This window comes from Macrosteles quadrilineatus, unplaced genomic scaffold (genome assembly GCF_028750875.1).
Source record: "Macrosteles quadrilineatus isolate MER2022 unplaced genomic scaffold, UCM_ALF_1.0 Scaffold_2__2_contigs__length_208266976, whole genome shotgun sequence".
NCBI classification, from domain to species: domain Eukaryota; kingdom Metazoa; phylum Arthropoda; class Insecta; order Hemiptera; family Cicadellidae; genus Macrosteles; species Macrosteles quadrilineatus.
The window spans coordinates 29475832-29498388 of NW_026542595.1; the positions used below are offsets into that span (position 1 = coordinate 29475832).

A 22557-nucleotide genomic window follows, 5' to 3' on the forward strand; every position below is an offset into this window, starting at 1 on the left:
AAATGGACATGTCAGGGAAAAGTTTGTCCAAGCCTAAAGTGTAGTTTTGTAAATTTCTGATACTTAGCCTTTCAAATTATGTATTTATTTGGTGTTCCTACAGAGGGATACACTTAGTTAAATTCTTTTTATGTGTTATAAGCGAGAATAGTTGAAAAAAAGAGACTAGTCGCTGACTATCAAGTTTGGAATTGACATGTCGTAATCGTAACATATTTTGGATTCAAAGACGAAGTAGTGAGGTTAAGGCCTAACAAACTTTTTGTGTGTAAATAAATGTCCTGTTATAGTATTTTTGTTGAAATTTTGTCAAATTAAAAATTGATTTTTGTGTTAAACTAAGACTAGTGTACCTGTTGCTCGAATTCGAGCAATTGCAATACAGGCGACTCAAAGATTATGGAAATACTCACAATCTACACAACAGTTAGATATAATCAAAATATTTTGTAAATATCTTATCTTTTTCAATAAGCTGATCTTGTTTTTTTAGTGTTTTCTAAAAATTTTTCCCTCTCATAGTCACATTAGGTTGTCTCTGATAACGATTATAAATGAAAAAAAAAAACATTATTTCTATTTCTTCTACTTGGTTGTGTTCTATTACTTTTTCTATGTTTCCATTGTTTCAAATCGGTTATTTCAATGATTGCTCAAGAAATGTAGAACAGTGTTAATTCAGTTTTATTTTTAGCCTATATCAAATTGTCCAGGATTTCTCACTCTTTTCCACTCTATACACCAACCCAAGTTTCGTCTACAGATGCAATATGCCAACGAATATCACCTACGTACAATCTCCAAGAAGTGGTATAAAAGGCAGAAACCAACCCATACAATAGATATAAGTTAACTCCAAAAGAAAAGAGTTACTGTGATAATAGGATTTTCCACTGATTTGGTAATAGAACATTATATTGCAAAACTAATGCGCGCTAATGCTGTTTCATGATGCAGAAGAAAATCCATTTTAAAATCAGAAAAACCCATTGCAAATACTGTACTTCATTTTGACAAATTAAATAAATCACAATTTAAATATGAACAGCTGTTTCATTAAAAAGTACTGTAGTGTAGAATTATGCATATGGTCGTAATGTAAACAAATCTGAAGAGGCAACTTTAAAGGCTTCTGCGGCAGAGCCCCAAGGGAATTTACCTCGTTCCTCTTTTGATGGCTCATCTACAGACCAAGACGTTTCTTTAGAGACCCCTACGAAGTTTCTACGCCCAGCCGTTCGCTCAAATTAGCTATGACAAAAACCCCATTTTCCTCCATAAGATTAACATGGGATGGGAATTTAAAGGCCACTGGGGCAGAGCCTCAAGGGAATTCACCATGTTTCTCTTTTGATGGCTCATCTACAGACCAAGACCTTTCTTTAGACACCTCTACCGAGTTTCTACACCCAGCCGTTCTCTCAAAATAGCTATGACAAAGAAAAACAGTTTCAAATTAATATATAGATGTTCTAGGATATGGTTGCCTGCAGAATCATGGCAAGTTGAGCACATGGTTGGACCTTATTAGTTTAGGTTATTTTATTACAACCATAGGTTACAGGTATAGTTGATAGTGGATCACAGAAATGTTTGATTTAAAGGAAGTTTTAAATTCAATTTTGAATTTTGTTGGCTGGAATTTGGCTTAGGCCTAGTAGGCTACCGTAACTTTTGTGGAAACTTTAAAAAAAAAATATATAAAAAAAATGTAAAATAAATTAGCTCTAGTCAATCTTATGTTTATTAATTACTATTTCTTTGATTTATGATGTAAAAATTCAGTCGATAGTACCTAACCTAACCAAGATGCTTACTAGCTTGCTCACCCCACTGAAGTGCGCAATTACAAGACTGTTTTGCTATCTCCGTTTCGGAGTGAATGAACAATATAATTATTGACACTCCAACCTTGGTTCCCGGCTAATTTTCCCTTTTGAGTGACTGAACTATTGCCTGTTCACAGAAGTTAGGCCTAGGCAGTGCATTGCATCGAGTTAAACCATTCTAAGACTGAACTATTAGAACTCTTGTGGTTGACCTCATAGAACAAACATTTAGTGCTACTTAAACCCACATATCTTACCATTGCAACATTCTATTCCCTTTGGGTTGTACAGGGAGCAGTTACGGACCAGAGACATTTTGGACTTCCAAGATCTGCCTATTGACGACCTCATCGCCGCTGCAGTGTCACTGTAACTTGCCACTGAAGTCTACCCTACCAACCGTTGGACGATCCGACCCTATCGCCATGGAGACTCTGGGCCCGAGATTCGACTGGAAGTGAAAGCGATAAGTCCTAAGCCTAAGTTAACTTACTGTGTGCAGGCAAATCTTTTCTGTTTCAATTTGAGCCGTCCCATTATCAACAAAATGGAAGACTGAGTGCACCCTGCCCGTTTTGGGGAGTGTTAGGTTAGGTTAGGTTGGACGCTCCGTTTCTGAAGAAGCAACGTAGGTTACGCAACATTCATCGTAATATTTATATTTATTTGTATCATTGTTTCATTGTGTATTATATTGTGTTTATCTCAGGTGGCCACCTAAATTCATGAAAATATTGTCTGAAATTTAATCATTTAATTTACTGAAGGAATGTGACAGGTCCTGGTTAGGCCTAGTGTATGTAAATAGTACCCTGTTTAAATTCCACATTCTAATTTGTTAACTTGTCAGTGTATATTTAAATCGTTTGTTTCATGTTCCAATATTTTTGAGATTTAAAACTCAATAACTTAAATTTGTTTCATGTTTTCGAATATTTGAGATTAGTAAATTTAGTAAATTGTTTCTTGTTTCATTGAAGGGTCTTTTCTTGTTATTATTGACCATGTTTTGAACCACTCGGTACTTGAGAATTACCTTGGTTAAGGAATTGTTTCTGCCTTTCTGTACTGAAATTAATTGTGTTCTTTAATTTTGAACCACTTTTCAATTCCTTGTATTGTCAATATTTGAATTTTTCTCTAGTAAATTTGCATTTTGTAACTTGTAATTGTATTGTATTATTGATTCCTTGCTAGTTAAGTCTTGTATTTCCCCTTGATAAAATGGATCAGTATCCACACAACTAGGTAGGCCTAACTGAATTCTAGATTTTCACGCTCACAGTTACCTCCAGATCTTGAGGTTAAGGTACATTTTAGTAATTTTAGATTGTAAGGTGTGTTCATTTTGGTCACGTAAAACTTGTTCTTTTGTCGTATTCGCGTCTTTCGTAATCAGGCTCACCTTACGGTCACCTAAATACCAGGCAATCGTCCAACCCGCTAGGAATTCCCTTTCCTCATTAATAGAACTCCCCCCTACCCTAAGGCAAATGAGGTGGCGCCCTGTGACTACAAGGTGAACTGAATACAAGACTGAAAATACAATTAGGCAACACCCTCGACCCAAACCGACTGACTTGGCAATTCATGTAACTCCCTTTGGGAGGTTACACTACAGTTTATAGTGAAATCCGAACCACATTTTTGCCATGGTATATACGAATTGGTCTAATTATCAGGATATAATACTGCGGATAGTCGTAGTACTCACTAGTGCGGACGTTAATCCACACCAGAGAGTATCGCATCCACAGTGCATGCCTAAAAATATCCACAATTCGTGACCACCTCGTTGCTGGATTACAGGACGACGCCATCCATCCCAGTCTGTAATGATAACTTTTTTGCTGTACACATGTTTCAGAATTGTGCCCTGTGAATCTACTCTTCAAGTGCTATAAGCTAGCTACCTTTGTAGCCTAGAGACGCACAACAGCAGCAGTGCTTCAAAGCCAACCTAGAATACTTACACTGCCTGGTAGTTTGGGCCAGTCACTTGAATGTCAATGGGATCATCAATCTCTATGGTTTTATGAATCTGAGTTTTCCCTTTCCCCTTGAGTTGGTGAACATGTGGTATGCGTGACTGAATATCTTCATCTGCAGTCATAACAGTGCAACGGATGATGACCTTTTGATCAGGTGGGGCATTATAATTGCAAATCTATAACAAAATACAATTTTAGCAAAGCAAAGTAAAAAGATGAGAAAATTAAATATAAAAGACACCTAGAATCAAGAGGTTTATTCCACCGTTGAGTAATATAATATTACAATAGGCTTCATTGAAAGACAGTACCAAGACCGCGCGGCAGCCGTGCTTATTGGAGATATTCTTCGGACATTACCAGGGGTTTTTTAGTTTGATTTGCGTGTTTGTTAACGCTTGTGTGGTGTTCAAACAATGTTTGATACAGACAAGCTTATTGAACTTGTCAAAGATGCTACAGACATACGGTAGTAACAAAAAACTCCGAACTATGGTTTCACATGTGCTCGTAAAAGGTTTGGAACACAAATGGTTTTTCCGTTATGAAAGGATGGACCCAATGATTTCTGTTAACATTTGTGTCCAGATCACCACACACTATTCTAATGCACAAACTAACATACGTGTTTCGTCCATGACTAAAAAGAGTGAACTACTATGTTTTAATAGAGTACTGATACTGGGAAAACCCAACAGGAAGCGGTTCATCCGCCCCGTGTGGCCAGGTACTTCGTGCGACGATATGATCTGAATTAACTAAAAATATATTCAAATTAATGCCATGATTTGCATTTTTACATCAAAACACAACATTGCCCAATCGTGATATATAGGTCATTGGCCTTTATTACGCATCTGGTTGTGTTGTTTCAGAAGCGTAATTATAAATTGAAAACAATTATTATTTTGTAGGCCTATAAAACATTATATAACTTATACAGATAACAACATACAAAGCCATTATTCTTTCATTCTTTCTGGGGTTTCCCTTCATTCACGCATTCAACAAGTTGTCATGGTTACTAATCACCCTGTTGGAGACTACTAAGCATTATTTAGCCTATCATCAGCAAACTTTTATCATCACTTAAGCCCCCTATACACGGGCGAGCATGTTCGCGAGCATGCTCGTGACGGTGTTGGCGGCGAACATGCTCGGTCGTGTGTGGGATCCGCGAGTCTTCGTACCAGCGAACATGTTGGGCTCGGTGCTCAGCTCGTCGCCATAGTCACCACAAATGGCCACAACACCATTAGCATCCATTTGAATTTAATCAAAATAAATTAATTAAATATATTAAATTTAAATAAATAAACACAACTTGACTGTCAGAGCTCAAGAGAAGCAAGAGTAGGCCTACTGGGTGGTAGCGGCGATCATGTTCTCGAGCATGCTCGTCCGTCTGTTGACAACGCCGAGCATGTTCGCGAGCATGTTAGCCAACATGCTTGGGAACATGCTCGCCCGTGTATGGGGGGCTTGACACTTATTGATAACAGCATTTTTATGAGTTTTATATTTTACTAGCTGTCCTATCCGTACCGCGATGAAATTGAAAAATTTAATCTTTATGTTATTATGTTGTATAAACTATTTAGACATCCCCCAACACTTTAAGAAATAAAACTCAACTATAACACTTTATTTGATCGAAATTTATGGCTTTTTAATCACTTAAGTAGTGGAAACACCATTTTTGATTGGATTGATTTTAAATTTTGTATTTGATAATTTAAGAAAATCTTACCAAATTTTCCAATAACATTAAACCGTCCCTAATAATAAGGTCTAGGCCTGGGTCTTTTGATTCTTTTGGAAAAGCTTTAAAATATAGCCTACTAAGAAAATTGAATTGAACCTAAGATAACAGGAACACCCAGTTATTGTGTTTGGCCTAGTTAGAAATAATTTACCAGTAGTTATTGAACAGATCAAATTGTTGTTTCAAAAATAACATTTATTCCTAAAAATTGTTAACTTATTTTTAAAAACCTCTTTATCATGGCTATGCTTTATTTTAGTAAATAAGATAGGTAAAGTCATCTTAACAGTGTTTCTTAACACAATACTGTTAGGAATAAAGGTTTTAATAATGTCTAGACTGTAATTGTTGTTAGAAAACCATGAATGCACGATACCATCCATTTTCATAGTAATGTCAATGTATTAAATTTAAAATATTGGTTTCAATACAATTCTGAGAAGAAGAAAAAAATAATGGTAGCCCCGTACCGTACCGATTTTGTACCGAGAACCGAGGTACAAAATGTACCGTACCGACCTTATATTCTGTACCGCAGACCCCTAAAAAAGAGACACTTAAATCTCCCTCTTCTCTGACAAGAAGCTCCAGTGAAGGATGTGTCAGCGCATTGTCCATGATAAGTAAAACCTTTCCCTTTTTTCCTGTTTCCTGTTTAATTTTTTTCACTTGAGGAATAAAGGTTTTATCGTACCACTCCATAAAATAGTGCTCTCCATCCAAGCATTCTTCTGATTAGTGTTGGTCACTGGTAAGTTGGCTACGTTCTTAAAATCCCGCGGCTTCTTTGCTTTGCCGATCAATAATAAAGGAAGGCGATGGGTACCGGTAGAGTTAGCGCAGACCATTATAGTGACGCGATCTTTACTGACTTTGTGTCCGGTAGCACTTTGTTTTCCTTTAGATGCTAGGGTTTTTCTTGGCAACGCTTTCCAATTCAAACCAGTCTTGTCAGCATTATACACAAGATCAGGGTCGTACATTTATGTTTCTTTTTTAAATGTCTCCACAAATTTTTTTAGCAGCTTCTTCACTATCAGCAGAAAGTTTTCACGGGCAATATCCAATTCCTGAATTCCGTGCCGATTCTTGAAATTGCGTATCCATCCCGTGCTTGCCTTAAAATCGGCAATACCCATTTTTTCACTCAACATTTATTTACACCTTTTCACATAAAATAGGTCCTGAAATCGATTGTCCAATAGATCTTTGTTGTAAAAACCAAGTAAAAACTGCATTAACCAGCTGTTCATCTTTAGCCTTTTTCATCACTTTTTGTGACGAACATCCATCACCAATTTCCAACGTAGTCACAAAACTTAAAATCTTTTCCCTTGCTATTTTTTATATCAGTAATCGTAGCCGCCCTGACACCAAATCTCTCCGCCAATACCTGTCCCGCCACTCCTTTTGTTAGTTGGTTTATTATTTCCACTTTGTCTTTAAGCCATAGTACAACACGTTTTCGTGTTGCACTCATTTTACTTAGTTATTTAACACCCGTAACCATACAGTAATGAAGATCACAAGTTTGACAATCTCACCACTCTATATAAAAATCAGCAATCCGCACAATAGGAAAGGGAGGAGCTAACTGACCTATAATCCACCTAAAATCGATAGTTCACGTGTCATTGGGTAGGGGGAGTGCCTGCAGGTGCATGCGCAGTACATTCTGCGCATCTAAACGCTATCTCGATGTCAATTCACTACACCTCCGCGTGGGGTGGCGTATTCATTGTGTCTACGTGGCAGTCGGTTGAATTTTTGCAATTAGTTTTAATTTTTAATATTAAGCTTGGAGCCAATTCGCATAATTGGCGATTCGGTTAATCGGCGTTCAGATAATCAGCGTTTTACTGTAGTCCCAACATTTACTGTGGGACCCAACATTTAGTTTACACTATACAGGGTGTCCATAAAAAACGTTTCAGGACTTTAGGAAATGAATCCTCTTACTAAAAGGAAGAAAAAAGTTTATGTGAAGGTATGTCTGAAAATGTATAGGCTATTTAACCAGTTATCTGCCATTTTGTTTTTTATACAAAAATATTTTTATCTGTAAAGTTTTTCATTTGATGATTATGAAATTTGGTAGCCGTGTTAACATGCACAAGACCTATTATAGAAAAAATAATAAAGTTGTTCCGATTGTAAATTTCGAAATGGCGGCTGTTTGAATTTGTATAACTTAAATAACTCAAAAACTGCTAATTCTATAAACAAATTTCAAGGATACTTTTTTTAAGCATTTTTAATTCCCTATCAAACAATACCAAGATCAATATCGGACAACTAATAATTGAAATAGAACAAGTTTTAGCTGTTAGACCAGGCAAAATTAAGGGTTCCCTGACTAACTTTGCCTTCATTATGCTTAGTGGCCCAGGATCACTTATTGAACTAAATGGTTTATATTACCTTTCCGTCATGACATTTTATAACAGCCCGATGATGGGATTTTAATCTCGAAACCGGTCGCCTAAGACGACAACAATAGGATCACTGACAGACAGGTAATATAAACCATTTTAACTTTGCCTTATATTTAAAAAAAAAAAAAAACTTTACATTTCAGTTATCTTTTGTCTGATCATTTTAATCTTGGTATCGTTTGATAGGGAATTAAAAATGCTAAAAAAAGTATTCTTGACATTGTTTCATAGAATTAGCTGTTTTTGAGTTAGGCTTTTTAAGTTATAAAAATTCAAACGGCCGCCCTTTTGAAATGTACAATCGGAACAACTTTATTATTTTTTTCCTATTATAGGTCTTGTGTATGTTAAAATGGTTACCAAATTTCATAATCATCGAATGAAAACTTCACAGATAAAAATATTTTGTATAAAAATAAAATGGCGGATAACTGGGTAAATATGCATTTTCGGACATACCTTCACATAAACTTTTTTCTTCCTTTTAGTATTAGGATTCATTTCCTTAAGTCCTGAAACATTTTTTATGGACACCCTGTATAACACATTCTACAAAAATCCTTTATAGAATAAAAATCATGTCTAGTAAGTCAATCATGAATCTTATTTTTAGATGATTTTAAATCCAACAACTTAACCCTTTTACCGCCAGCATTTTTTCATCCATATAATAAAGAACCGCCGTATAATCATTTGTACTTAAACGCAATGCTTATATAAAATGGCTACATTTTTTTTGTTTTTGCACATATTTTGATACAACTTTTTTCCTAAAATTGAAATAAAAACCTTTGTAAAAATATAATATTTATGAAGGTTTGAATTAATTTTTGTATGTTACTAAATGTAAGTAAAAATATTAAAAATAAATAAATGAAAATTTTGAGTAAAATCAAGATAACTATATCAATAAAAAATATTTTATCAATATGTGTTATTTTTTATTACTACACACATTTGTTAGTAAGCATGCAAAATTGATTAAATCAATTAAAAGGCTTAAGCCAGAAACTTAAAGAAGGAAGTTTTGTCTGAGTAGAAAGTAGGTGTTTTATAACGATATACAAACTAACAACCGTTTTACCTTAACAGAAGGAAATGTTTTCTTGCTCTTTTTAGAACCTGAGCTAATTCCTAAAATTGAGCCATGGGTCCCTTTCATCTCTGTGGGGTAACGAAACCTTAGCGACTCCACTGGTGGTTCGACCATTTGCAAATAAGGTGATAGATGAGCTGGAAAAAGTTAACACAAGTTAAAATTTTTATATTTTAGAAATTTTCCCATAAAGAATAAGTAATGTATTGATGTACTTTTTGTATGAAACTCTTAACTTAATGTTAAAAGAGTTTTGCTGTGCACAAGAAATTCCTTACGGAATTAGAATAATAGATTAGTTATACGGTTTAAGTTTCTGCGTTGTGCCAATGCAAAAATGTCTTGTTGTGTTTAACATGTTGTGGTAACAGCTGAAACTTGGCGTCATGCAATAAAAAGCTTCAAAATGAAACGGCAATTTCCCTGTATAATATAGGGCAGTGGTCACCAATTAAATGCAATGGAGGTCCATCCCAAGTTTCTAGAAGACTGTCACGGTCCGCACAAGGATCCGGGGGGTCTGGGGGGTATGGAATACCCCCCAGCCAAGAGGGAGGTCCGAGGGCTCTCCCCCGGAAAAATTTTCAAAATTTCAGTTAAAATGGTGTGATTTAAGCCTATTTGCGCATGCTATTTGTAACATTTTTTTGTTGCCTAAATACCATATAAAAGTTTGAATTTATTAGAAAATAGCCTATTGTTTAGGTTTGGAAAAAATCACAAATTATAAATTGTGTCATCAAATTTAATTTCACTTAGAAATTACATAAAGATACATAAAGTGCAAAAAAATACATAAAATACACATATGAGTATTCAAACTTAGTGAGAGAAATGACATTTTTTATTCTGGGCCACTTCTTTAAAGTTTGGAATGAGTCCTGTGCAGCTGATTCTCATCAGGTTGTTGAGGTGGCTGTCACTGAGGCGAGATCTGTATTTATTTTTGATAAAGTTCATCCTTGAAAATGCAGACTCACATGTGTACGTTGATCCAAACATTGTACAAAGTTTGATGGCCAAGTTTTTCAGTTCAGGATATTTTTCACTGCTCACATACTTGATCCAAAATAGCTCACACGAAAGTTCTTTCGGGACTTGTCTAAATTTGTCCTTCAGAGCAATGTCTTCCTGGAAATCTATTATTTCCATTTGCAGGGCTGCTTTATTACAATTCAAAACTACTGCTGCTTCATTGGTCCACTCTCCATTAGGCTTTAGAGAAAAACAGTTATTTAGGACTTGAACCACATTCCCTATTTTGTCAAAGTCACTAAATCGAGCTTCAAACTCAGATTTGAGGTCGTTTAAAAAGTTTACAAACTGTGTCATGTCAATAACGTCGTCGGTTTCACAAACTGAGTTCAGGCTGGGAAAGTGCACACGTTCGTTACTGATATCTTCACACCAAAGAACAACCTTTCTCGTAAAGCTTCTAATTTCTGAGAGAAGTTCACACACAAGAAGTCCTTTCCCTTGAATCTTTAAGTTTAACATATTGAAATGTCTGAAGACATCTGTCAGGAAAGCTATTTTTGGGATAGTGTCTTCTGTATCAAGCAGAAAGCCCAAGTGTTCATTTGCAACTTCTTCACTACACTCCGAAAGAAATACTTTTATGTCCTCCATAACAGCAAAAAACCGTTGAAGTACAAATCCTTTGCTCAGCCACCTTACGTTGTTGTGAAGTAATAAATCGTCAAACTGTGCTTCAGTTTCCTCAAGAAGTGATTTGAATTGACGATGCCTAAGTGAAGACTTTGATCGTATGAAGTTAATGATCTTAACTACAGTTTGCATTGTACCTTCAAGAGCAGGATTCAGTTTGCAACACAACACACTTTGATGGATAATGCAGTGGTAGGCTAGCAAACTTTCATTAAATTTAGGGTCTGTTTTCATTCGACTTACCAAGCCTTTGTTTTTTCCTGTCATCGCACGAGCACCATCTGTCGTTACTGATATATTTTTTTTCAAATCCAAGTCAGCTTTCTCAAAATAGTCCATTAAAACATTGTACAAGTCCTCTCCACGTGTTTGCCCTGATATTGGCAATATAGTTAACAATTCTTCCACAAACTGTTCTTTTTTAATGTCCAAAAACCTCACAAAAACAATCAATTGAGCTGTATCGGTAATGTCACATGATTCGTCTAACGCTAAAGCGTATCTGTCTGTAGCTGCTAGAATCTGTTTCAAGCTTTTAGAACTTTCTTCTGCTAAAACTTCAGTGTTTCGTGTGCTGGTAGATGCAGAAAGCGGCATGCGACGAATAGTGTCAACAACGTCTTGTTTATTCTCAAATAACACGTTTCCTGCCTCAATCATGCATTCTTTGACTATATCTGCATCAGTAAACGGTTTCATGTGTTTAGCGAGAGTCCACGAAATACGCAAAGAAGCCTCTGCACATCTTTCTTGGGCAGTCATTGTTCGATTTAATATCTGGGTACTAGCTAAGTAGTTCGAACGTAAACTCTCAATCTTAGACTTGCGAAGATCACTTCCTGTTGGGTATTTTGCATCAAACGGCTTGTGTTTAGTCTCAAAGTGTCGTTTAACGTTTGAACTCTTGACAACAGATACAGTTTGTTGACATATCAAACACACAGGCACAGCTCCACTTTTGTTTGGAAGTATAAACAAATACTGGTCCGTCCACTCTGGTAAAAACTGCCTATTTTCACTGTCTACTTTCCGCTTTTTGCTATCCATTGTAAGTAATTCGCACTACACTTTTTGCATAACTAACACACGGCAGGATGAATAATCAATGAGAGAACTAAACACCACATTAGTTAACAAACAGACGACGCGACATCGACAGTGCTGACTACAACAGCTGAGCTAGTGCGGGCGCCGGGCGGCCTGGCGATGACGACGTGACGTGGCCACTGGGTGGGCGAGTTCAATTAGCGACGGAGGGGAGGAAGCGTGAAGAAAAAGCCGGTGCATAGCATCGCTTATAACGGTTTTTATCTAGCGCGGAGCACGGCGAATTAACTATGAATTAACTATGTTTCGATAAAAATAGTTTTCTCGTATAAAATATTTTAATCTTTAATGGTTGGTACCGATATATCTTTAGGTTCAAATAAAGTTTAAATTCACTAAAAGATAAAAATACATAAAAAACACAGTTTGTGAATTCGAACTAACGGTCCGTAAAAAATCAGGCGGCGGTCCGGATCCGGACCGCGGTCCGCCATTTGGGGACCACTGATATAGGGGCATTGGCAAAAATAAAAAAATAAAAAGTATTTTAAGTAATTTTGGAGGTAATGACTGTATGAAGCCGAGGTAAATGTAAAATATCTTTTAATACTTAAAATATAAAAAAATGTTGTTGCCAATTTTTAAATTCAAACAAGACAGCCTTTTGATATATACATTTTTTCTTTTACTCCAAATAATCGAGGTACTACATTTTGATGTCAACAACACTTGGTAGCACTTGGTCAATAACATTACATTCAGTCACAACACAATTAAAGAAAAACTATAACTAGGCATCGCTTCTGCACATTTTTTTTTTTTTTTACTATCCCTTCACTCTTTCATAGGGGGAGGGGTGGATGTGGGGGGATGTATGAATTTGTTCATTTTTTCTTAGCTAGCCTAGTAAAATATTTATAATTAAGGTACGGGTGTATATAACCAAAATCCAGTTAGGGTCCATATTGTAATTTCAGTTAACATTAAAAACATAAACTAAATAATTTTTGGTTAATTTTAGCTTACTAAGGGATTTTTGTTTTATTTTAAACATCAGAAACCTAAAAAGACTTTTTTCAAATATATTTTGAGAGTAATGAAATTGTTCCAAATTTAATAACAAATTCCAAAATAACATTCATTTAGTTAATATGTAAACAATAAACATGCTAATGAGCTAATACCGGCATGATGTCCACTAAAACCTGCCCTCTGGCAGGACTAAAGTTGCAGCCTAAGCTCACTAATTTTTATCAATAACAGTTTTATCAATAACTAGTTTTTATCAATAACTCCCAAACTCACCGATATTATCTCTTAGGCTGGAGCCTAAGTCTACTAGACTCCCAAACCAGATATAGTTAGGCCCGAGATTATCCCTGCCTAAGGTAGACACGCACCTAACTAATTCCGAGCTCGCAAACCCGTTTTCTAGGCGGCAGTCTAAATAGTGGAAATATCCGGTCTTAGGCGCGGACTAGCGCTAAAAACTAGCTCCCAAACCGCCTCTTACGAGTATTAGTTGCATGTTATTGTTAACACTAATTTTTTATACAAAAACAACTGACAAATAACACACTTACCTGTCAATTGCTTTATAACTAGACTAACAAAAAAGTGGACCTATAAATAAAAATGAAAGAGTTAGTTAATTACCCGTTGGATCCTCCATAGTTGTTGTGTCTGGAGATCTCATTGGACTATTTGAACCCTCACAAAATCTGTTTGGAGTAGGAATCTCCGATTCACTACCGCTACTGCCATGACTGCTTGCACCACCTAAAATTTTATTGTGCTTATTACAAATTGAATGTAGGCTATATTAATACTCATACAAAAAACTTACACCAAATGCTTGAATGTTTGCTAGTAGTATTGTTTGAAATTAGCCTGCTCATACCAAATTTCCCTATTAGGCCCTATACTGGATTGTATGATAAATATATTTTTGTTAAAATCTTAGTACGACAAAGATTTGGGACCAGTTTACTTAAATGTGTTAAGGTCTTATAATGTAAAAAAAAAAAAAAAACACTGGCTTTGACGGGCTTAAGCCCCTTCCCCTTCATTGGACCCTGGATATATAATTACTAGGTGGCGTTCACAGTCGCGTCCACAAAATTGAGCGGAGTCATCAGGCCATTATATTGCCATTGACCTGCACCATCAAGCTTCAAAATTATTTTTATCTACAACTTAAAATAGAGAAAAAATTGTGTTGAGAAATTGTTAGGGTGATTGAAATAGTTACAAAATATTTCCCAGTGAAGAGAAACAATATGTCAAAAACACTGAGATGTAGGCCTATGGCCTTTTTTGAGACCTGCATTTGCCGCTACGGCGACATTCACGTCTGACCGTTCCACTCGTATATTGCCACCGCCGCAACATTTACAGCGTAGGTTTTTTATTAATAAATCCCTTTTATATAGTGTTTGCATGTTTTGAACATGTGTTAAATATATACTCAATGATGTCCTCATTCATTGTTCTACACAAGGGGATCTTACAGTAGTCAGTTGAAACCTTCATATATAAAGAACAGGAGTTGGTTTTCATATTTTCAGATATGCTGGCCAAACTATTATAGCCTATATAAACAAATACACAGTATCTGACAGTTTCAAGTCCAAAAAATGCTTTGTAGATCTATGAGCATTGTTGTGAGGTGTGGTCAGAGATCCGGGGTTTTTTTTTGCAAAAAACTTAAACCAATAGACACAAGTTTGTGAAGTTTGCGGAAACAACGTAATGAAGTAAAGTTATTTATTACGTTGTTTACAAAAATATGAAGGGGATATTTTGTTAAGTAGCCTATAAACTGTGGGGATATTTTGCACAAGAGTGATTGGTTTTCCTTCCTGGCACAACCTATTCAATAACTCCAGACTTGATACAAAGTTTACGCTCCTTGAAATCAGACCTCTTCATACTTTATACGGAAATTGACAAGGCTACATACATAGCCTAACTTTCGTAAATACAACGGTGCCATCACATCTTATCTCACATGCAATATTTGTAGAAAACAAAGCTAGGCTATGAATGTGGTCCCCAATGTTCAAGTTTAGTGGTCAAATTCACTACAATACTAAAATTCACATCGATACCGTTGTCCACTCCATCCACACAAAAATACATGCACAACATTGTGTGATGATCACTGCCCAACCATCTCATCAAGCATAGGCCTACCAGAGAAATGGCTTCACCGGAAACACCTCCCCCAGCACGGTCCAGGTTAGACAAAATGGAAAATGAAAAGGTAGGAGATATATCCCACAGCAAGCTCATGTCAGATAGATATGTCATCTATTAGATACATAACTGACTAATTTTGCCACTAAAGACGACTTTGCTGGCAATAAAACTTAGGACTTTGGATGATAAAACTAAAGGACGAAAACAATGCTCTAAAGGCAAGTGAAAAGGCATTATTTAATAACTTGAATTCGTGGATCTAGAAGGAAGGTCTCGGAGAAATATTACGGTAATCAAATCCCATGTTCCACCTTGTTGTCCATTTTGTAAATCCCTGTAACTTATATAATTATAGACCTATGTAAAGGCATGTTTTAAAAATAATATGACTTAGCTAATGCATTGTTCTGTAAAAATTCTTTCTAAATAAATTATTTGATTTGATTTGTTGTGTTCTACGTTTCTTGATGAAAAGGTGGGAAATCATACGCATTTTAATAACTTAAGCTAGGCCTACAAATCTTATACCGTACGGTATGGTACGGTACCTAAAATATTTATGGAACACTTACTATTTATGAATGGTTAGTAGGCCTAGCTATTTAATTTCTTGGAATTGTGGGAGACAGTTGGACATAAGCAGATAACTTAGACAACCAGACAAATTTCTACCCACTCCCCTCGTACTTTTTTGCGGACAAAAAATGTAGTACGTACGTAACGTAGTAAGTTAATATCACACAGAACATTAGAGTTAACTATATTTACCCACCACTCTCTGCGCCCACACGTTACTCGATGCATACGCAACACATGGCCTGTGGACGCTCAGATAACACAAAATGTGCCTTATATAGTAACTCCTTTGGAGATAGTAAAGATCGTGTCGGGGTTTAAATCCTCACGTAGCCCGGATATCTACGGCATGTCAACTGTTGTCCTCAAGGCCATAGTGGATGTAATTGCTCAACCTCTATCCATGATTATAAATGGCTGTCTGAGCATTGGAATTTTTCCCGATCTTTTGAAAGTTGCACGAACGGTCCCTATCTATAAAAAGGGCGATCCTTCAAACCTAAACAGCTATAGGCCTATTTCTGTAATTCCTGTGTTTAGTAAAGTAATAGAAACCATCATCAAGAATCAACTAGTAAATTTTTTTGAATCAAACAACCTTTTTTCCGATCTTCAACATGGATTCAGGCGTAATAGATCTACTGTGACTGCGATGGCCGAACTTGTAACCAGAGTGCAGGATGCTTTTGAATCTTCGGACACGTTGGCATTGACACTTTGCGACCTGAGCAAAGCATTCGATTGCATCTCCCACAAAATCCTGATTGACAAACTCGAACGTTATGATGTGGGTGGTGTCGCCCTACACACATTCAAATCCTATCTTGGTAATAGAAGGCAAGTGGTCTCTTTGAGTGGTGCAAAATCCCAGGCCATGACTGTAGCCCATGGAGTTCCCCAAGGCTCGATTATGGGGCCTGTACTGTTCCTTGTCGCCATAAATGACCTCGAATTAAATGGTATGGCCCTTAATTTGCGGATGACACTACCATTTTCTCGTCTGGTGCAAATCCTACTCTTGCACTTGAGACAGCTGACATCCAATTTGAAGAAGCGAAACACTGGTTTGCGTCCAACAAACTAAAACTGAATGAAGACAAGACGCAGAGACTTACTTGTACTCTCAGTCACCACGTACAAGATGTACCAAACGTAAATCTTCTTGGTTTTGCAATTGATCCAAAACTTGCTTGGGATAAACACATCCAATCAGTTGGAAAAAGACTGTCCAGGGTGGCCCATCTACTTCGGAAGTTGACTAGGCTTGTCAGTAAACCTTATTTGATTATAGTGTACCATGCTCTGTTCCATAGTATTTTAAGCTATGGTCTCCTTCTCTGGGGCCATGCACCATCATGTCTTGAAATTCTCAAATTGCAGAAGAAAGCAGTACGTATTTTAACTTCTAGTAAAAGAAAAGACCATTGCAAACCTCTGTTTGTCAGCACCGGTATTTTAACTATTGTCAGTCATTACATTTTTTTGTCAGCCGACCATGTGAAGGCAAACCTACATAAATTCCCTACAAGAAATACTGTTCATAGCCATGGTACAAGACATCGCTCCGACCTGGACATACCGTTCTGCCGGCTGTCTAAAACCAAAAACTCTTTCCCAACGCTTGCCCTGAAGATTTACAACCACCTGCCTACGTCAATCAAAAACCAAGGGGAAACGGCCTTTCGTACAGCCCTGAAAAACTTGTTGAGGAAGAAACCATACTACAGCCTACAAGACTATTTTAATGAAAAACTCTTAGGTCAATAAGCCTGCGGCAAAATCATCCACCGCCAAAGTACTTTTAATACAGTTTCATACTTCAATCTATGGAAGTTTTTATGTATACATATAGTGTAAATAGAAAAAAGAAATTGACGCAACCTATCCGGCTTTGCTGGTCTCGGTCAAGGAGGAGGTAAAAATGTATGGCCAGCTCACATTCCAGTAAGAATAGGGAATAGGGACATTCTTGTTACCACTTGTTGTACGTTTTTTTTTTGTTCTCTTGTTGATTTTATATTTTATTGCTCAATCATGTTCCCGAGTTTTGCTCAGTTCTCCTAATTTATATTTCATCACTGTTTGTTTTCATCGAATATTTATGCCACCTTAAAATTACTTTTGCTATTGCTTGCTTGCTAACTTAATGTATTGAACTGTAAAAATGTATTTTTTGTAAAATGATGTTTGCTGTTGAGAATTAATTAAGTTAGGGTAGTCTAGTTTTAATTTATTTTAGTGGACAAGAAAAAAAATATCAGAAAACTAGCTCACGATACCAATACCGGTACTGATTAAGTTAAGTTAGGCCTATTCCGATTATGCCTACATATAGGCACAGAAAACATATTACTATAACCCAGAATGCCAACCGCATGGTAAAAAGCATTAAGTGTTTTGAGAGAGCTTTGCCTGTCAATCGTAGGCAGCGCCACCAGCGTTGCTATGCTGAGTGCATGGCAACGCTGGTGGCGCTGCCTACGATTGACAGGCAAAGCTCTCTCAAAACACTTAATGCTTTTTACCATGCGGTTGGCATTCTGGGTTATAGTAGTATGTTTTCTGTGGTATAGGCCTAAAATTTCTTTCCTCTTACAGATCCCATTTTACTCCTTTTACAGTACTTAGATTAACTTAATGTCTAGGCCTAAACCTTATTAAATTTGCCGGTCATGAGATCAGTACCTAACGTACCAATACAAAACATTTTTGTAGCCTAACTTAACTAAATTAAAGTTACGGTACCGGTAGTTGGCAAATTAATTTAAGTTACTTTAGGCCTAAACTTGTCAGTGCTCAAAAATGCTATGTATGTAAGTTATTCTCTTAAATCAAGACCACACATTAAGTTATGGGACAAGAATGTAAATAACTTAAGTTAGGCCTACTTAATTAAGCTAAGTTAAACACAATTAAGTTAATTTAGCGTTTAGAAGAAAAATAGGTTAATATGCATTTTAGGGTTTGCACGCGATTTTTGAATTTTTTTTTTTCATTCTACTCGAAATTTAACGCTGATTCCGAAAATGACGTTCTTTTTCCGCGGAAAACGACCATAACGCGGAAAAACGACCAAAACGACCAAAAACTCTTTTTTTACCAAAACACGTCATGTGGGTACTCAAATTAACCGGAATATTTAGCAGATCACGACTATGCAAGAATTTTTTGGATCCGAGGTCAAATAAGCGAGATATTCACGAAAACGTGATACTACCAGCAATAACTCCAACTCACTAGGGGACAGGTGGGAATTCGGGGTTTTGGGTGGGGGAGACATCTAACGTGGTTTATCGTTGTAATTTAATGTGTAAAAAATAATGGGTAATTAGTCGGGAGAATTATGGGAGATATGCTTGAAATTGGGAAATTTTTCAGTACCAACCTATTCATTGGTTGTAGTAGCACTGCCATGTTGCTCGTTAGGTTAGGTTAGGTTGGTTAGGTTAGGTTAGGTTGGTTAGGTTAGGTTAGGTTGGTTAGGTTGGTTAGGTTAGGTTTGGTTAGGTTGGTTAGGTTAGGTTGGTTAGGTTAGGTTAGGTTGGTTAGGTTAGGTTGGTTAGGTTAGGTTGGTTAGGTTAGGTTGGTTAGGTTAGGTTGGTTAGGTTAGGTTAGGTTAGGTTGGTTAGGTTATTTTGGTTAGGTTAGGTTAGGTTAGGTTGGTTAGGTTAGGTTGGTTAGGTTAGGTTAGATTGATTAGGTTAGGTTAGGTTAGGTTAGGTTGGTTAGGTTAGGTTGATTAGGTTAGGTTAGGTTAGGTTAAGTTAGGTTAGGTCAGTTTGGTTAGGTTAGGTTGGTTAGGTTAGGTTAGGTTGGTTAGGTTAGGTTAGGTTGGTTAGGTTAGGTTTGGTTAGGTTGGTTAGGTTAGGGTAGGTTAGGTTAAGTTAGGTTATGCATAGTATCATCCCTTTTACCTGTTAAATTAAAACATAAACACCAGATAACACAGACAAAAGTTAGAGCAAAAATCCAAAATAGCATCGCATATTTACGTGAAAATCTCGCTTATTTGACCTCGGATCCAAAAAATTCTTGCATAGTCGTGATCTGCTTAATATTACGGTTAATTTGAGTACCCACATGACGTGTTTTGGTAAAAAAAGAGTTTTTGGTCGTTTTGGTCGTTTTTCCGCGTTATGGTCGTTTTCCGCGGAAAAAGAACGTCATTTTCGGAATCAGCGTTAAATTTCGAGTAGAATGAAAAAAAAAAATTCAAAAATCGCGTGCAAACCCTAAAATGCATATTTAACAAAAAATATTTCCCGCCACTGATTATTTGGAGGTTATGACAACCTAGTGATGACGTAGTCAGCCTGAGGTAACTTATAACATTTTACTGTGACGTGTGATCGTCGGACCAGGAGGGGCGGTACTAGAAGGGAGCGGAGTTATTGCTGATCTATTGCCAGTTTCACGACGATATTTATAACATCTGGGTCAGATTTAGGTATATTCAGACAGTTGAGTAACTTAACTTAAAGGCTAAATTAACTTAAGTTAGTGAGTCGGTGGCTCAGTCGGTAGCGTCGCGGACTTCGGGCCCAAGGCAGCGATGCCGTGGGTTCGGATCCTGGTCACTGCCGATAACATTTTATCAGTACAGTTCACCTTTGTACTGTACCAGCTCACTCCTTGCTTTGCTGTAAACGATCCACGCACGGGCGCTTAGTCTATGTGGACGGGCAAATGCAAAGTTAAAAGAGGCCGCCAACCTCTTAAAAAAAAAAAATTAAAATCATTGCTGGAGGACCTTATCCTTCAAACTTGTGGCTGCACTTTACTTGACGTCCTACACTCATTCGAATGAAAATATCGATCGATGATCGATTAATTGATTGCTTCATTCGATATATCGTTTGGTTAGTTAGGTAAGGTTAACCTAACCTAACTAACCAAACGATATATCAAATGAAACAATCGAATGAAAATATCGAATCGAAAAACAATCGAATGGGTGTAGGACGTCAAGTAAAGTGCAGCCAAACTTGTCTAGCACTTATAGGCTAGGTCTGGTAAGTTACTTAGGTACTTTTTTTACCCACAAAAGTTTTCATGTCAACAGCTTAGGCCAAATCCTATCTGGCTAGGCCTAATCAGCCTACGTTAAGTAGGCCTACCGGTACCTAAGCTAAGGCGAGGCAAGTGATATTCAGATAAAAAAGTAACTTAAATTAGGCCCAATTAGGTTAGGGGCCCAAAACCAAGCCATGCCTTATTGCTAAAAAATATACCTGCAATTACAGTTGAACAACTAGGAAATCCTGAAACTTGCTGGGGCTGACTAGTCCACTGGTGAGAGGGAAGAAATGATAAGTTGTCATCATAATACTTTGTAGTAGGCATGTTGTATTTTAACAGAAACACTGCTATAAACAGGGCTAGTGAACCTTTTTCACTGCAGTACTTAACTGATTTAAATTATACTGACAAAACAAGGATAAAAGGTTTTCCCAATGACTCACCCATGCCTGTCGCCATTTATTTGCAGAAACATGAGAGTTTTAACAGTAATAAACAACAGTGAGTACAAGCAATGTTTACGTCATTACAGATAGGATAGGAATTACCGTGCACCGTGCGTGAGCGTGCGTACTTTCCTTGTATTTGAGTCTTGGTCTTGCTCTTGGAGAACCGTCACTACCGTCACCGTCACGGCACGGGCGGCTGAATTTTTATTTCAGCTGCAGTATTTTTAATACGGTCAAAATGAGAGCATTCTATTGGCTGAGGGAACCATTACCGCAACGATACGGCTTGTAGTAGCCCTGCTTGTAGCCATCGGCCTCGGTGGTCTAATGGATAAAGTGCTGAGAAGCTATAGGTGTCGGTTTCGAAACCTGTCGGTGGCATTAACTTTTTATCTAAGATTTTTGCATTATCAGCAAGTTTGGTTAGGTTATGACAGTTAAATTTTATAATAAAAAAAAAATTAAATTGAATTTGAGGCATTTATAGTTTTATTTTATGAACAGAACTATTTTTTTGATAAGTAAACCTTAATTCAATTTTTTCATTATCAGCAAGTTTGGTTAGTTAGGTTAGGTTATAACATTTTAATTTTATTATTAAAAAATTAATTTTAAATTTTTTTTAGTTTTATGATATTTTTTTATTTCTAATTTTTAGACTCTCATTTTGTCCGTATTAAAAAACTGCAGCTGAAATAAAAATCGTGCGCACGGGCGTCACGTCATCGTCGTGAAGTTAAGTGAGTGGCTCTTTTCAGGTGGATTCCCGATTCACACATATCAGTTCAGTCTCAGTCACAGTTCCGTTACAGTCCGAGTCCAGTTACAGTTCAGTCTCAATTGCATCCGCCGGGTCTGACAGGGGAGGTACGATTGAGGCATTCGTTCAAAATTCCTCCGTGAACAGCGCTGTAGTAGAGAGCACTTTGGCAATGAAGCACTACTCTATATATATAATTCCGTAAGTCAAATTTTTGTAAAGAAATTGTGAGTGACTGGATGGCCGTAGAAGGCTGGGAGGGGTCTTATTTTAAAGGTCTTGACGTGAATTTTGAGGGAAAACTATTCATTTTTCTTATTTTTTTACAATAAATTAGCAACAGAATAAAACTTTTCCCATTAAAACAACATCTATATATATAATTCCGTAAGTCAAATTTTTTTAAAGAAATTGTGAGTGACTGGATGACCGTAGAAGGCTGGGAGGGGTCTTATTTTAAAGGTCTTGACGTGAATTTTGAGGGAAAACTATTCATTTTTCTTATTTTTTTACCATAAATTAGCAACAGAATAAAACTTTTCCCATTAAAACAACATGGGGTTTAATTTGTTTACATCTTTTGAAATTGAAACAGCTGTGCCACAGATTTGAAAACAGTGATCAATACACGCATTTGGTTTACTTTTAGCCAGTCAACTATGAAATGTATACTAAAATAAAACTGAAATATTGAAGATTAGTCGGGAAAACGTCTGCATTC

The 22557-nt window shown here is 36.7% G+C and overlaps 1 protein-coding gene across 3 annotated transcripts in view; it reads right to left on the minus strand.

The window, feature by feature from the left end:
* The window catches only part of LOC128987148 (nuclear factor NF-kappa-B p110 subunit), a 109484-nt gene extending 88228 nt beyond the window's left edge, over positions 1–21256 (minus strand). Inside the window, exons 1-4 of one of the 3 annotated variants that reach the window (XM_054407878.1) lie at positions 21176–21256; positions 13488–13610; positions 9105–9253; positions 3803–3996 (exon numbers count right to left, since the gene is read on the minus strand). In XM_054407878.1, coding sequence (XP_054263853.1) covers positions 3803–3996; positions 9105–9253; positions 13488–13527 — 383 coding nt within the window. In that variant the 5' untranslated portion in view covers positions 13528–13610; positions 21176–21256. The other 2 variants (XM_054407877.1, XM_054407876.1) reach the window with 2 other exon arrangements.
* Between the last annotated feature and the right edge of the window lie 1301 nt (positions 21257–22557).